The sequence below is a fragment of the Cucurbita pepo genome, chromosome 3 (assembly GCF_057944985.1).
Source record: "Cucurbita pepo subsp. pepo isolate OVF chromosome 3, ASM5794498v1, whole genome shotgun sequence".
NCBI lineage: Eukaryota > Viridiplantae > Streptophyta > Magnoliopsida > Cucurbitales > Cucurbitaceae > Cucurbita > Cucurbita pepo.
Window position 1 is genome coordinate 14,765,366 of NC_141800.1, and position 15,270 is coordinate 14,780,635.

General features: G+C 36.7%; 3 protein-coding genes across 7 annotated transcripts; 1 reads left to right on the forward strand and 2 right to left on the reverse strand.

Annotated features, from left to right (window-relative positions):
- The first annotated feature begins 715 nt into the window (after nucleotides 1-715).
- Nucleotides 716-4,592, forward strand: LOC111791210 (peroxisomal membrane protein 13). 2 transcript variants are annotated; one of them, XM_023672470.2, is made up of 6 exons: nucleotides 716-901; nucleotides 1,556-1,798; nucleotides 1,901-2,220; nucleotides 2,683-2,775; nucleotides 3,892-4,135; nucleotides 4,250-4,592. In XM_023672470.2, the coding sequence occupies exons 1-5, from the start codon at nucleotides 877-879 to the stop codon at nucleotides 4,108-4,110; spliced, it is 900 nt and encodes a 299-aa protein (XP_023528238.1). In that variant the 5' UTR covers nucleotides 716-876; the 3' UTR covers nucleotides 4,111-4,135; nucleotides 4,250-4,592. The 2 variants fall into 2 exon arrangements, with proteins under 2 accessions (XP_023528238.1, XP_023528237.1); XM_023672469.2 differs by having other exon boundaries at nucleotides 717-901; nucleotides 4,213-4,592.
- A 503-nt stretch (nucleotides 4,593-5,095) lies between these two features.
- Nucleotides 5,096-9,223, reverse strand: LOC111790665 (putative GPI-anchored protein At1g61900). 4 transcript variants are annotated; one of them, XM_023671662.2, is made up of 8 exons: nucleotides 8,938-9,223; nucleotides 8,008-8,148; nucleotides 6,848-7,702; nucleotides 6,134-6,379; nucleotides 6,012-6,026; nucleotides 5,549-5,689; nucleotides 5,398-5,448; nucleotides 5,096-5,315 (listed from the first exon to the last, which is right to left on the reverse strand). In XM_023671662.2, the coding sequence occupies exons 2-8, from the start codon at nucleotides 8,063-8,065 to the stop codon at nucleotides 5,239-5,241; spliced, it is 1,443 nt and encodes a 480-aa protein (XP_023527430.2). In that variant the 5' UTR covers nucleotides 8,066-8,148; nucleotides 8,938-9,223; the 3' UTR covers nucleotides 5,096-5,238. The 4 variants fall into 4 exon arrangements, with proteins under 4 accessions (XP_023527430.2, XP_086978582.1, XP_086978583.1 ...); XM_087122456.1 differs by lacking the exon at nucleotides 8,938-9,223 and adding an exon at nucleotides 8,284-8,422; XM_087122457.1 differs by lacking the exon at nucleotides 8,938-9,223 and adding an exon at nucleotides 8,281-8,420.
- Nucleotides 8,342-14,399, reverse strand: SLG1 (Tetratricopeptide repeat (TPR)-like superfamily protein). The gene is made up of 4 exons (XM_023671659.2): nucleotides 14,257-14,399; nucleotides 10,430-13,255; nucleotides 10,297-10,340; nucleotides 8,342-8,480 (listed from the first exon to the last, which is right to left on the reverse strand). The coding sequence occupies exon 2, from the start codon at nucleotides 13,145-13,147 to the stop codon at nucleotides 10,526-10,528; it is 2,622 nt and encodes an 873-aa protein (XP_023527427.2). The 5' UTR covers nucleotides 13,148-13,255; nucleotides 14,257-14,399; the 3' UTR covers nucleotides 8,342-8,480; nucleotides 10,297-10,340; nucleotides 10,430-10,525.
- Nucleotides 14,400-15,270: the final 871 nt, after the last annotated feature.

The following is a 15,270-nucleotide window of genomic DNA, read 5'->3' on the forward strand; positions in this document are numbered from 1 at the left end:
TTCCTTGGTAGTACAGGGGATCCTTCATTCTTTCTACTTTCAAGCAGCTGGTCAAAACAAAACAAAACAAATAGGACAAAAGTGTCATTTCACTTCTTTAATATAAAGTTCTCGTCTTCATAAGGGATTTGCCTTTCTTATTGATTTCGAACTCAGGACGGGCTTTTGGAGTTAGCTTACCCTCATGGAATCACGACTCTTTATCCCGGCTATTGTAGCACAGAGAAAAGAAGTTTATGATCCGTAGACTTTCTATTTCTACATGACATTGCTTCATCGGATTTTCGCGCATTGTGAACAATTTCCCACCGCCTCCCATAGGAGTTTGGGATATGACTCATTATTTAATAATGTTCTCGCTTTAAGATTTTTGTTTGATAAATTTATGCACGTTCCTTTTTAATGTTTTTATTAGAGTTATTTATTTATTTTTAAATAATTCAATTCTTAAATCAATTTTTTTAGTTATCAAAATTTGCTCTTTTTTTCCACTTATTAGATATCTAAAAAATTTAAATTTTCTAATTTATATTTCTAAAAATAAATAATTATTATACAATACTTGATTTTTGTTGTTGCCAAATTATTTTTATATAATTTTAAAAATGCTTTCTAAAAAATGAGAAACAAAAATAAAAATATTTGTTGGAAAATTTTAAAAGAATTGAATCTTCCGAACTTAAAAAAGGGGAAAAAAAATTAGAAAAAGAGGGTGAAGCTGCCGAATTTGGAGGATGAGACCGACTTGGAATCGGATATGGATCTTTCTTAGCAACAAAAATTGCCCATAAGCTGACATTTTTTCCTTTTTTGCTGTTCCAGACCCCTTGAGAGAAGATCTCTCCCCGTTTCTGATGCAATTTCTCACCGATTTCCATGGATTCTAAGCCTCAGCCTGCAGGTTTGCGAGATTCATCCCTATCTCCCACCCTTTTCTTTGTTCCCATCATTTCGATTATTGGAGTCTTTGAGGTCGGCTTGTGGTTATTGTTTTCTCTGCTTGGATTCTTGATTTCTTGTGGATTATATATTGGGTCTTGGAATTTGATGGATTTTCTTTGGCTAATTGGGTTCACGAAGGAGAGTTCAGCGTTTTAATCGCATACCCTTTTGTTCTTGGGTGATAAAACTCTCGTTTAGATTGTGTTTTCGCTGCTTCTCTTAGTTTGTATTAGGTTTGTATTTTCTTGTTGGTGGTGTGATCCCTCTTGTATCCAGTTTAGCGTTCTTGAAGGTGTCTGGTTTTGTGATATGTGGGTGCACTGTTTTGATCTTTGCGCTGCATGGATTTCAATGGATGAATGAATTAGGTTGTGCTAGATTGTGTTCATCTGTGGTAAAAGTACCGTTGTCTCTGTAAACAGATGAGATTGGATGAACTGTTGATGGATTTCTAGTGTTTATGTAGACGATTCCGCCTCGGCTTTAATGTTCAAGATCATGATATGAATCGATCGACACGTTAAGGGATGGGGGGAAATTATCTTGGTCTGTAATGGGAGCTGTTTCGCTTGTCAGTTAATTTTGTTTTATACCGTTCTTTTGATTATTGCAGCTTCTAATCCTCCCCCGAAACCCTGGGAACGAGTAGGGGGATCATCAGGTCCAGCACCTTTTAGACCCCCATCAGCTGGCAATACAAGCGACGTTGTAGAGGCTTCGGGGACTGCAAAACCTGGGGAAATTGTTTCTAGTTCTGATAGTACTGCTGCTATTAATAGGAACTCACTTGGCAGGCCTGTTCCAACACGGCCTTGGGAGCAAAACTATGGGAATACCAGCTATGGAGGAGGAGGAGGTTATGATTTAAATTTTTTCGCCTCGTTGCTACTGATGTTTGCTTTCCCATGTGATATTCTTCCTCGGAAGCTGAGGTTATATCGTGTTTTTGTTAATGCAGCTTATGGTTCAACTATGAATAATTCTCTCTACGGTTCTGGAATGTATGGTTCGTCTTCTTATGGTGGAGGAATGTATGGTGGTGGAATGTATGGAAACAACAGCATGTATAGAGGAGGTTATGGTGGGCTTTATGGATCTTCTGGTATGTACGGAAGTAGCGGTATGTATGGAGGTGGAATGTATAACAGTGGCGGCCTTGGAGGTCCGATGGGTGGCTATGGAATGGGGATGGGTGGTCCTTATGGTGGTCAAGATCCAAATGACCCGTATGGTCCTCCCTCATCTCCTCCAGGATTTTGGATGTCATTTCTGCGAGTGGTGCGTGATTTACTTCTCTCTGTTATCGTCACCATTATTCATCTATTTTTGGTTGTTCTGATGTTTATTACCTTCGTATGTTCGTTTTTGTCAAGTTGACAGAATGCTTAGTTTCAAACGAAGCCTTGGATCGTTTTTGTACACGGCAATACTGTTTTTCCAAATATGATTTTCTTATATTGTGCTTTATTCTTCTGAAAGCGTTTATTTTTTACTAATTATTTCTTAAAACTTTTTTTCGATGACTTGAAATGAAAATTTCTGGATATCCTCGCTTCTTCATGAGGATAATATGTATTCGAAATAAAGACGTTCCCATATTCTATAATCTGCTATAGATAGGGGATAAGAAAACAAAAAAGTACAATGGTCCTTATCTGGATGTATTTCATATTTCTGATTGCAAGTACCCGAGGTTCGTGTTTCGACTCCTGAAGTCTCGCCTTTTTTATTTCTGTGCAGATGCATGGTGTCGTGAACTTCTTTGGTCGAATATCTATTCTTATTGACCAGAACACACAGGCATTCCATATGTTCATGACTGCACTACTTCAGGTGTGTGTGTGCGTTTTGACTTACTACCCCTACTTTATAAATGTTTTTTTGATTGTGCTGACTGCCAACAAGAATGAATCATTTTGTTGTTCCTTGTAGAGAAAGAATGAATCCTTAAACTTTTTGAATCATTTTGTCTCATAGTCACCACTTCAACTTTTTTTTTTTTTTTTTTTTTTTGAAGAAATTGAAATATCAGTTGTTATAGTTTCTTGTTTCTTGTGGTTGTCACACATAAAATGTGAGATCCCGCATCCGTTGGAGAGGAGAACGAAACATTCTTTATAAGGGTGTGGAAACCTCTTCCTAGCAAATGCGTTTTAAAAAGCCCAAAGAGGACAATATCTGCCAGTGGTGGGCTTGGGCTTGGGCTTTTACAAATGGTATCAAAGCCCTGAGCCCCGAAGGGGGGTGGACATGAGGCGGTGTGCCAGCTAGGTACTAGGCCCCGAAGAGGGTGGATTAGGGATCCCACATCGATTGGAGAAGGGAACGAGTGCCCGTGTGAATGTTGGGCCCTGGAGGGGGGTGGATTGTGAGATCCCACATCGATTGGAGAGGAGAACAAAACATTCTTTATAAGGGTGTGGAAACATTTCCCTAGTGGACGCATTTTAAAAACCTTGAGGGGAAGCCCGAAAGGAAAAATCCAAAGAGGACAATATCTGCTAGAGTTGTGTTTGGTCTGTTACATAAAAACTTTCTGGATATTACCATGTTGTAGATTACATGATTTTTCTTTTCTTCTTTTTTTTTTCTTCCCTTCCAAGATCCGAAACAAGGCCCGAACAGAAGAAACACTGTGGTAGCTTAAGCTTTCTGGCTGCCGTCTTTCACGACACCGTCTTTTTTTTTGGTTAAGGAACCTTTTTGCTTTGGATATCAAACTCGACATTTTATGAGATCAGTGGAATATAGCAAAGAGAGGGGGAAGAAAGCCACTCGCAAAAGGAGGCTGCAAGAAACCCCCTCCAATCAGCCAAAATGTCAGCAGTAGTGTAATTACTTGTAATTAGCTAGCTGCTACCTTGAGCTATAGATGGTGTAGATATATGAATTTTTCATAAAGAACTTAACATCTACTCCCTATTTTATGATGCATTATTCCGGTGACAGCTTTTCGACCGCTCTGGTATGTTATATGGAGAGCTTGCTAGATTCGTCTTGAGACTGCTTGGGATTAAAACAAAACCTAGGAAGGTTCAAAATGTGGGTCCTGATGGGCTTCCTCTTCCTGGAGCCCCCCATCCCCATCAAGGCCAGAACTCGATCGAGGGACCGAAGGCCTCTCCTGATGTTCCATGGGATAATGTTTGGGGGAATGGTTCCCAGTAAACGAAGAGTTGCTTGATATTTGAAGGTAACTAAGCTTCATTCTTTTCCTTCCTCGAGGCTTTATAATTAGTAAATATCTTCAAGAAATTGCCATCTCTGCAGCTTTTCGATTATTACAATACATGGAAGATCTTAACAGGACAAAGAACTGAGGTGATCCCTAGCCTGTAATAGCAGGAAGATTCAGCAGAGATCCCTGCCTCTGCCATGGCTTCGGCTTCCGTTACGTTCTTCCTTCGTTCTGGAGTCTGAGAAATACCATAATATGAAATTGTGAACTAAGCTGTCTTTGATCTGGAATACAAGTTGGTTTTACTTGTTCAGTTTAGCATTATTATTTGTGCGTGATGGATGATTGATGATGAATAAAACAGAGGGAAAAAAAAAAAAAAAAAAAAAGACTTATGGAGAGTGAGCATGTTTGAAATCTCTTCTTTCCTCTTTAATTAACGTCTTATGATTAAATGTTTGTGTTTATTTTACACGTTTTGTTCTTCAAATTTTAATAATATGTTCATATACTAACCAATATTATAAATAGTGACTAAAAGATTATAAAAAAGAAAACTTATTTGATGTTCGTAATCGATCTTAATGATATGTTGTGGCTGGTCTTATTGATATAATACATATGTAGAATTTTTTTGATACTTTGTCAAAAACAAACATGAATATATTCATATGTATAATAAGACTAGACCAATTCGATTTTGATTGAACCCAAATCTTGATTTTATGAAGATCTTTCCGTCACTCGGCTCCTCGGTGAACTTCGATTGCAAAGACGCCAATCCGTGACAACCTCCAACAAAGAGTGAAATGCCAAGCCCCTTTGTATCTATTGATTGCTATCCATTTTTCTTGCAAGTTTAGGTATCGCTGTGATTCTTGCTCAGAAAAACAGAATGGAGTTTCTCATTCAAGATCACTTCGAAAGCCATAAGAACAAGTCCAGTGATATATATATATATATAGAGAGAGAGAGTAAAGAAAAAAAAAGAGATACTACTATACAGAGACTGAAAATATACATAAAAAAATCCACTGTGAAATTCCCGAAGATGGCTTACCCCCCAACTCCCACATAAGAAGAACGGAAAAGAACATCATCTCATCTAAGAATCTAACTCAGTACAAAAATGCAGTGACCATAATAAAAAATAAAAAAATGGGCATTGGGAAATCCAATCCTTCCTCTCGCTGGCCTGCAAATCAATATCATTTCACATCAACACAACTCACCCATTGCTTTCAAATGTAAGCCAACAAACAAAACACAAACCATACCACCATTGTTTCTCTTAGTCTCAGATGTTGGTAGAGCAGGCAATGACATCTCTGTGCAAATACAATACAAGGCAAAGACATCGTCAAACCTAACGACCAATCAAAATCTTATGTCGAAATTTGTAAGTCTTTAACTTTTTCGATCAATTACCAGGGGCACAAAGAGACAACGATGAAATTGAGGACGATGAAGGCCACGGTGCTGCAATGTTATCGGTCAAATCACAAGTGAAACTAAAGCCTGTTGATTTGTCAAATATCAGATCTGAAGGCAGGCTCCGAAGAAGACATCCTAAAATTAGGAAAATAATGCAACTCAGAAATTTTCAACACACGTTTCTGTAATACTAATTCTTCGTCGCTGAAAAAGAAATCGAAAATACGATAGCAAGACTCCATTGAAATGCGTTGAACGACAATCTAGATTCTCCGACATTAAATTCTTCTTGTGTCTTTCAATCTCTCAAATGTTAATTGGAAATATCTTCTAAGTACCAACAAGTTGCACTAAACATTACTCATAGGTTCATTGATAGAGAAGAGAGAGCAAGGATCAATCACTTGAATAAGAAGAAAAGAAGAAAAAAGCTTTGAAACGGAGAAGAAGAGCGAACCTTGCTGTCCATAGGCTGCATTTCGATTCCACGCAGATGCACATAAATAAATTGGAATGTTAGACAAGATGAAACGGTTACGACAGAGGAAAATCCGATTAACAATGCAGTAGCATTATTACCTTGAATGCTGAAATCTTTCAAGTCGACATCACACAGCTCATAAACATTCGTCATAACCCCACCTTTTCTCAACATGGATCCGAACATTGTTGCACAGATTATAGCTTGTTTATTGGTAATTAACATCTGCTTTTGGATCCCCGCAATGTAAGAATTCAATGACTTGCAGCACAAAGGACTCGGAGCAGCAACATTGCGGCAATCTTTAATTACTTCTGAAGGCTGCTCAAAATCCAAAGGGCAAGCTGCACAGACAACACTCATTTCAAGTAAGAAAGCATGGAGTAGGAATAAGGAAAGGTAAAAGGTAATAGTTCATAAGTTTGACAAGCACAGTCTGTTAGTAGTAAAGGGGAAGAAGACTGAGAAAAATGGTCAATCAGCTGAACCCAAAGACTCGTACGTCTTGCTTTATGGATGTCCGTTATAATTATTCAGGTTCGTGTTCTAATTAGGCTCTCTTTATTTTTCTTCTTTCCTTCAAGAAGACCTTAAGAACAATAAAAGGAATAATTGTGCAACCAAAATAATGTATCTAAAAGGTAACGAACGCATTAGCCATGTTCCCCAATTTAGTTTAGCCACAAGAAATTCAAATCTTTGCTAAAACGGAATTCGCATACTTAAAAGTTGTATTTTCGTATGAATATTTATGTATAAGCACTCTAGTGAAGATATAAAGATCAAATAGAAACCACTGATAAGCATCAAACCTTTGTTAACTTTGCAGGAAGATAATATTCGAAATGCGGTGTTGGCAGCATCTGAGGACAGTTTCCTGGAAATATATGAATAAACGACCCTTTTACAATCATTTATCGAGTCCATATGATTAGGCTGCGCTGCTACATTACTACTTGTATCAGTAGAAAATTGCCCTCCAGATATCTGAAGTGCAGCCTCCATGATAGCAGGCTGACATATTGGTCTACAACACTCCTTGAGAGGATCAACAGTATCACACGCATCCAATAATTTGCTTACATTAACTAATTTTTCAAATGTCGCAACGTCTGTCACTGGACATGACCCGCCAGTGAGATTTGAAGATTTGACGGAGCAAAGAGAGGGTATTGTCTGATTAGCTCCTCTGCTGGCTAAGATACTAATGATATCTGAAAAACAATCATTAGCAACTGCCTCTTGCAGAACCAACTGTTCGGATGTTAAGCCGTAGAAACCCTGGAAGATATGGAGCAGGCTACTTAGCTGCGGACAGCAAATAGCATTTCCTACAAGTGCTGCCATAGGCTGAGAACAATCTGATGCTGTTTTGTCCATAACATTTGATATAACAGAAAAATTTACAGGGCATCTCCCTGTTAAAACTGGTTCGTATCTGGTAGGAAAAGTTGGATACATTGGAGGTAAAGATTCATTTGGATAAGGGTATTGTGGGATAACTGCAGGTGATATCTCTATGGGATCGAAGACCACACTACTAGGTGACTGAGCCTGCTCTCGCATAGACAAAACTAGACGACGCTGAACCACCGTTGCTAAGGCAACTCCATCATGAAAACTGGATATGCAGATGACAAGCAATAGTAATCTGTGACACATGTTACCTGAAATAAGGTAACAACCAGCATTCAGTATTGCATACGCCACTATCCTGAAGAAAATGCGTAAACATGAGATGGCATCATGAAAAATTTTGATTGCTTTTCGTAGCGCAATATCTTATTACCACAAAATGCATTTATAATCAAATAACAATTGATTGAATGATAACTACTACAAAAAAAAAGGCTTAAGAAACTCCTTCAATCCATTCTCATACTTTTTACTCTTCTTTTTTTTTTTTTTTTTTTTTTGTTTACTCATGCTCGCTTAAAGCTAAGGCCAGCCTTGGCAGGGAAAGCAGACGTACCATTCGGATAGCTATAGCTTACAGTATGAAAGCAGTTCCATAAGCCTCCAGGGGGCATCGACGTAAGCAAAATAATCCCCGATCGTAATCTTCTGAGTTTGTGGAAAATGCTCTATAGCATATTAAATATGCCAATGCCACCTTCAAGCACAGGATTCTAAATTTAAACAATACACCATACAAGATAAAGGCAACCAAGATAACTAAAAGGCAAAGGAATCACTTTATTTTAGCAGGCTTTCAATGAATAACAGCCACTGTAAATTCACCTACTACCTTATTTGCAGGATGATCACAAATATTATCCATATATGCAACTTTATTGTCATCTTTTCCAGCTATATATAGCACCAAAGACCAATAACATGATTGTTTTGTTCTGAACTTTTAGTGTTATGAACACAAAAGCAAAAACATTGTAGATGCCCAACGAATCAGCCCATCAGACAAAAGGGATTGATTTCTTAATTAAACTGCAAAATTTAGTTTGAAAGGTCAAAGTGAAGCTCAAAAGATTATCTTAAAGAAACTTCAAGCTTAACAAGTTAATATTCACAGACTACTTGTCAAGTATAGACTATAGAAAGAAACAAAAGTACACGCACGATTCCCGATCGACATAAACACACAAACATTTAGAGCAGAAAAAACCAAAATTTAGAAACCCTAAACAATCGGAACTCTCATGAATCTAAATGCATAAACCAGTTTTAAGGCGACCTTTTTAAACCTCTCGCGAATCCACAGCCTAAGCATCTTGAAATGGTTAACCCATGATAAACAACGCGCAAAATAATTCCAGAAAACAAAAAGAACAGCTTAACCAAACAGCATCAAAATCGAGCTTCCACTAAAAAGAAAAGAGCAGCCCATCACCGTCTATTTCCTAGCCAAACAAACAGGAAACTACCCACTTCCAAGGAAACAGACCTGAAGAAGAAGAACCCATTGAAGAACTCCTTGTAGCGATTAAACGAGCATGAGCTACGGAATCAACAGGGCAAGAGCCCGGAAATGGTTTCCAGATTCAATCGGCAGGGAAATCGAAGGTGTGGGGTACTAAATCGGAAAAAATGGCGGGGGTGGAGTACCGGAAAGAGGTAGGAGGAAGATTACCGGGTCCCGGCAAGCATAAAGGCGAGAGTGGGTAGTGGAGAGAGTGGGGAGGGGAGAGTGGGGGGGGGAAAAAAGGCAAAACTTTACCTTTGTTTCACCCATTCGGATCTGGGTTAAGGGGAAAAAATGGGTCTTGTCTGGACTTTGTTGGATCCGAATCCAATGAGAATCTTTCCATAGTGGGGAGTGAGTTTGAAAGCTTGACCTTTGCAACATATCCAAATTCATTTGACTTTCTTTCTTTCTTTCCTTATTTGTTTATAGCTCCATTTGCTCTACTTAAATTAGGGTTCTTTGTTTTTTTTTTTTTGTTGGAATAAAAGTAGAAAAATAAAAATTTGACAGGGTGATTTGATTCAATGGTTTAGTTTCACTTTTTCATATAATTTGAACGTTTCAATTTATAGAAAATCGTACCTATATATCAACTTGCAAAAATCTCGAAACTACTCTTGCACCTCATTTTTGTAGCAACGACATCAAGTGGTTCTCTCTCTTATGATAGTACCACTTGTCATTTGCTTGTAAAAATGTTTATCGAGGTGGAGATGAGGATGTCTCAATCCTTGTTATAATCCATGTCCTTGCAAAAATTTTCATTTAATTTTATGGAGTTCAAGGCTCGAGTTTCCTGTAAGAAATTTTTCTTCGTTTGTTGAAGTCTAAATTTAGTACCATTTTTATCCATTAGTTTTTAAACTGGACATTGTAACCCTTCACGTTTGGAAAAAATGTTTTATTTGCTTCCACCCGTCAATTTTTCGTTACGTGATAAGACTTGTTTTTCTTTCCTGCCCTTTTCTTTATTCCTCCTCCCTTTCTTGACTATTGATATAGCCAAGATCAAAATGTGCAAAATGCAAGTTTCACATTGTTTCTCAAATATTATAAAATGGGAATACAGTCTTGTGAAGATAATGAAATATTGAGGATAAAATTAACCATTTTCTATGTATTTTTAAGAGTTTAAGAAATTAAACAACACATATACGGTTACTTAGATAAACAAACTAATATCCAAACTTTGAACTCTTGTTAGTTACTAAGTAGTTGATCGTTGAGTCAATATAAAAATCGCTCAATGCTAGCTAACATGTACTCCTTTGAAGTCAGAGATTCAAATACTCATACCTCATATTACTAGGCATGCCAAGAAGAATTCATTACAAGTACCTCAAATTTCGTACATTGTAGTCGCCAAAGATTTCAACGTTCACCTGCAAAAGAAGACGACATTCTTAGACAGAATTTTTCGATAAAGAACAGAAAGGACTATTAAACTTTTGAATTTCCATTGGAAACTCACCGAGCAAGGGGCAAAAAGGTTATGGTTTTTCAAAACTGCAGGACAAAGAATCAGATTTGACCAACATTTCAAAACATATCAATATTTAAATGCTCATCAAGTTATATCAACAGTCCTTTTAATTTGCAGATGCAATGTATTTAAGAGATTATAAATTATGTTTCTTTGAGGATGTAAGGAATCTCCAGCTAAAAAAATGTTCTTCTCTCCTTCCACTTCAATCCAACTGCAACCAGGTGGCTTTTTGAATTCCCTCTCTTTCATCAGCCTTCTTACCTCAAGGACCCCATCCCATTTAGCATCTGCAGCGTAAAGGTTTGACATAACCACATAGTTTCCTATATCATCAGTTTTAGTTTCAAAAAGGTGCTCTGCCGCAACAAGCCCCAACTCCACTTCATGGTGAGTTTTGCAGGCACCTAAAAGTATCCCCCATATATTAGCATCAGGCTCGATAGGCATCCCGATCACAAAAGAATATGCATCGTTGATTCGGCCACCTCGTGAGAGGAGATCCACCACACAAGCATAATGTTCCTTGGTTGGTTTGATGTGATGAACCTCTTCCATTGAATGGAATATGTCTAAACCTTGATCTACAAGACCAGTATGACTACATGCAGATAAAATGGAAGTCATGACCACATCATCCGGCTTAACCCCTGATTCTAGCATGTTATTGAAAACCTTGAGTGCCTCCTCTCCCCTCCCATGCATTGCATACCCACTCATCATTGATGTGTACATAACTAAATCCTTCTGAGAGCTCGATTTGAATAGCTTACGAGCACAATCTACAACTCCACATTTCGCATATGCATCGAGTAAAGCTCCATCTAAGCATACATCCTCAAAACATGATCTAACTGAATATCCATGACATTCTTTCAACTGGCGAAATGATGCCATTTCATTGCATAGGGGAAGAAGGCTCATGATAGTCACTGCATCCGGTTTCATTCCCTCATTTTGCAACCTATGGAGAAGTTCGAGAGCATCTCGAGGACTATTGTTCTCAGCATAAACCCGTATCATCAGATTCCACGTCGTAAGATCAGTCTCAGACATCCCAGCAAATACTGAAAGCGCATCACTGGGCGACTTACAATTAACATAGCAAGAAATCATCGAATTGCATGTCACTAAGTTTCTTTTTCCTGATGAGCCTGCAAAAATCTTTAACGCATAATCTATATTACCACATTTCGAATATGCATCAAGAAGAGCATTGAGAATAGTAGGACCAGAATCACCCTCAAGGAAACAAGCTTTAACTGAATAACAATGAGTCTCCTTAACCATCCTTCCTCCTAAAACTGTAACGCAAAAACTGATTATACTCAAGATAGTAAAATGATCAGGTTTGAATCCTTCCTGCAGCATCCAGCCAAGGAGATGCAGGAATTGAGTATGGTTCCCAAACTCGGCAAAAGCGTTAAGCATTGAGTTCCAAGATATCAAATCTTTACCAGAAATCATGGAAAATGACTGAAATGCTGATTTGATATCATAACATTTTGTATAGAAGTTAATTAAAGCATTTCCAACTGTTAGATCTTCACTCAAAATAGGATGACGAATAATATAACCATGGATCATTTTCCCCATTCCCCAGTTTTGCGAGTATGCACAAGAAGGTAAAACACTAATTAAAGTTACAGAATCAAACTCAATCCGTAAGCATAGTAACTTGCAGAAATGATCTACAGCTTCCAACCACTTATCATTTAATGAATATCCAGAAATTAAAGTATTCCATGAAACTAAGTCTCTCTGCTTCATGTGCCAGAACAAGATCTCTGCTTCTTCTATCTGTCCAACCCTCAAATAAAGGTTCATCAATGCATTGCAGACGAAAATATCTTCCATCAATTCAGTCCTATGCTGCACATAACCATGGATCTCTTTTCCAAACCTGTAGGAAACATGCTTACCAAAGGAAGCACAAACAGGTGAAATACATGCAATTGTTACATAATTTGGTTCTATGAGTTCTTTCAGCATCAGACTGAACAAGTGTAATGCGTCAAACATTAAATTCTTTTCTGCCAAAGCGGATATTATAGCATTCCATGAAACAACATCTTTGTGAATAATGCTGTTAAATGCAGCATATGCATCGTTTTGTGAGTGCCCAAATTTTGCATACATTGATATGAGAGCATTTCCAACAAGAGTATCCCTTTCCAATCCAGTTTTCATGATATGAGAATGTATGCTCCTCCCAACAACACTTTGCCCCACACGAGAACATACTGGAAGAATGGTAGCAATTGTAATTGCACTCGGCTTCACTTCCCCCTCTGCACGCATCTTAACAAACAATCTCATAGCCCTAGTATCATGTATTTGAGACCGACAATACCCAGATAAGATTATGTTCCAGGTAACAACATCACGGTATTCCAACTGTTCAAATAATTTCCAACAATCATCAAAAGCACCACATTTGGCATACAAGTTCAGCAATCCCTTGTACACAGACTGGCATGCTAATTCCCCCTGTTTCACTGTATAACCTTGAAGTGCCTTTCCTACGTTGATGGCAAAAAGGGCAGCACATGATTTGAAAACAGCAGCAAAAACGTGGTTATCGGGTTTAAAGCCTGATGAGCATTGGAACTTATGGACAAAAAGGGACAAAACTTCTAGGTGTTTTGCATTTAAACAAAGATTTCCAATCATCGAAGTCCATGACATGAAATCCAGTGGAAGCATATCTAGGACGGCTCTTACATGCTTATAACCCAATCACTGGAATCAACAAAATTAGTCGGCTTGCAACCCCAATCAATGCCTTCTTGAATCGAGCCTAGCAACAGGGGCCTGTAAATGTTTATCAGGACACCGGATTCAAGTATTAGATAGGCTAGCAACATCTAGGAAGAAGTTTTTCTTTGTTGAACTTACTTTTGATCTACAACTTTGACTGCTATGACTGGATATTAGTATCTAGTTCTAAAATTTTATTACAACCTGATTCACCATACTAAACGCATAGTTCCAAAAAGAAAAATTCAATAAGAAATCATATGTTGTAAACTTCATGTGCTACTAGACAAAATAAGAGATAAATGAAAATGGACCATTAAGCCTAAGAATTACAGCGATTGTTGGAAACTGCATTCTGAAATAACATTCCTTCTGTACAAAAATGTAAAGAAGGATCAACTAAAAATTTGTCCCCAACATACTAACATAAGACTTGAAAACACAATTGAACGATCAATAAGCTATTTCGAAACTCATAAACTCGGTCAGCTTAAAAGTTAATCGATAACAAAATGGTGAAGAATTCCAAAGAAAGCATTTAGAATGACAAAGAACTCAACTGCCATTTTTACCAAAAACAAGCCAAAGTTATCACATATGTTGTACAAATTCTGCATGCTCAACATTATCACAACCTACAACTCTCAACACTCCAGTCTAGTGAACCATTTTGTAGAAATATTAAACAAAAGAAGAAGCAATGCTAACCCAATCAATACAAAAAGAATCCATAAACCAGTTAAATATTACCGTTCTTCAACATTCGAGACTTAACACAATTCCCGATAGACATAAACACATAACAATTTAGTGCAGAAAAATCACAATTCAGAAACCCTAAACAATTGGAACTCTTCTCTCATAAACCCTAACACATAAATCCATAAACTAGTTATATGGCAATCTTTTTAGAGCTCTTGCGAATCCCCATCCCAAGCATCTTCAACGCGCAAAATGATTCCAGAAATCAAAAGAACAGCTAAACAAAGAAGCCCATATCCATCTTTATCCAAGTGAACAATGAGAAAAACAAACCCAAATTAAAGAAAACACACCTGAAGAACATGAGCATGATCTTCGGAATCAACCGCCAAAAGCATTCCTAACAATCTTATTGAATAAGGCGACGTCTTTTGTAGATTTTTATCGCCGGAAGCTAAAGAAACTACTTAATATCGTAAAATAAAAAAATTATAACCTCAAACATAATCCTAAATTAATTAATTCGGCAAGTTAATAAAAATGCCTTCAAGTTTTTAATTAAATTTTCAAATAAAACTAAAAAAATACTTTAATACTTAATTTTTAAATATATATTTTTTAACAATACGGATGAATTTTTTTTTAATTAATACTCTTTAAGTTTTTCTAAAAAAACATAAAAAATACCTTTAAATTTTTTTAAAAATTTCAAAAGCACATTTAATTTATATAAAAAAAAAAATTAAATACTCTTACCTGATACGTTTAAAAAATATTCACGAACTTTTATAAATAATAATAAAAAGTTTAGAGATAATTTATGAGGTGTCCATTAACTATTTTTTATCCTTATATTCACAGTAAATTCTTTTTGAACTTTTATTTAAAAAAGTAAAATAGTTAACTTTACTTTTAAAATTGAGTAAGATATAGTAAACAACCGCTAATGTAATGATATATATATGTATGCAGGCTAGCCCTTTGAAATATGGTCCGAAAAATATTGATAGTAGTTCCACGGACAATTTTTTTCTTGCGGTATTTGATTTTGTTACAATCTGAGAGTTGGCCACGAAGCAACAGCCTCGGACGCCCCACACCATTGCGGCTGGAGGGATCTTGCCCATCAGCCTACTTTGCCGAGAGGTGGGGCATTAATCGTAAAAATATTTTTTTTAAGAAAAATTGAAGGATATTAATGAAACTTTTTAAAGTTCAAACGTTATCTTTAAACACTATTAAAAATTCAAAAATATTTTTAAAATAAAATAGCATCTAAAATAAATGATAAAAATATTTTTTTTATACGTTTAAGAATATTATTAAAATTTTATGATAAAGTATAAAGTTTAGAAATATTTTCATTA

Coding starts and splice junctions, on each gene's coding strand:
- LOC111791210 (XM_023672470.2), top strand. CDS start 877: ATGGATTCTAAGCCTCAGCCTGCAG. Junction 1,799..1,900: donor CAGCTATGGAGGAGGAGGAG/GTTATGATTTAA, acceptor TTGTTAATGCAG/CTTATGGTTCAACTATGAAT. Junction 2,776..3,891: donor TCATGACTGCACTACTTCAG/GTGTGTGTGTGC, acceptor TTCCGGTGACAG/CTTTTCGACCGCTCTGGTAT.
- LOC111790665 (XM_023671662.2), bottom strand. CDS start 8,065: ATGCCCCCTGGAGGCTTATGGAACTGCTTTCATACTGTAAGCTATAGC. Junction 7,703..8,007: donor AAGCTATAGCTATCCGAATG/GTACGTCTGCTT, acceptor ACCTTATTTCAG/GTAACATGTGTCACAGATTA. Junction 5,449..5,548: donor GTTGTCTCTTTGTGCCCCTG/GTAATTGATCGA, acceptor GTATTTGCACAG/AGATGTCATTGCCTGCTCTA.
- SLG1 (XM_023671659.2), bottom strand. CDS start 13,147: ATGCTTCCACTGGATTTCATGTCATGGACTTCGATGATTGGAAATCTT.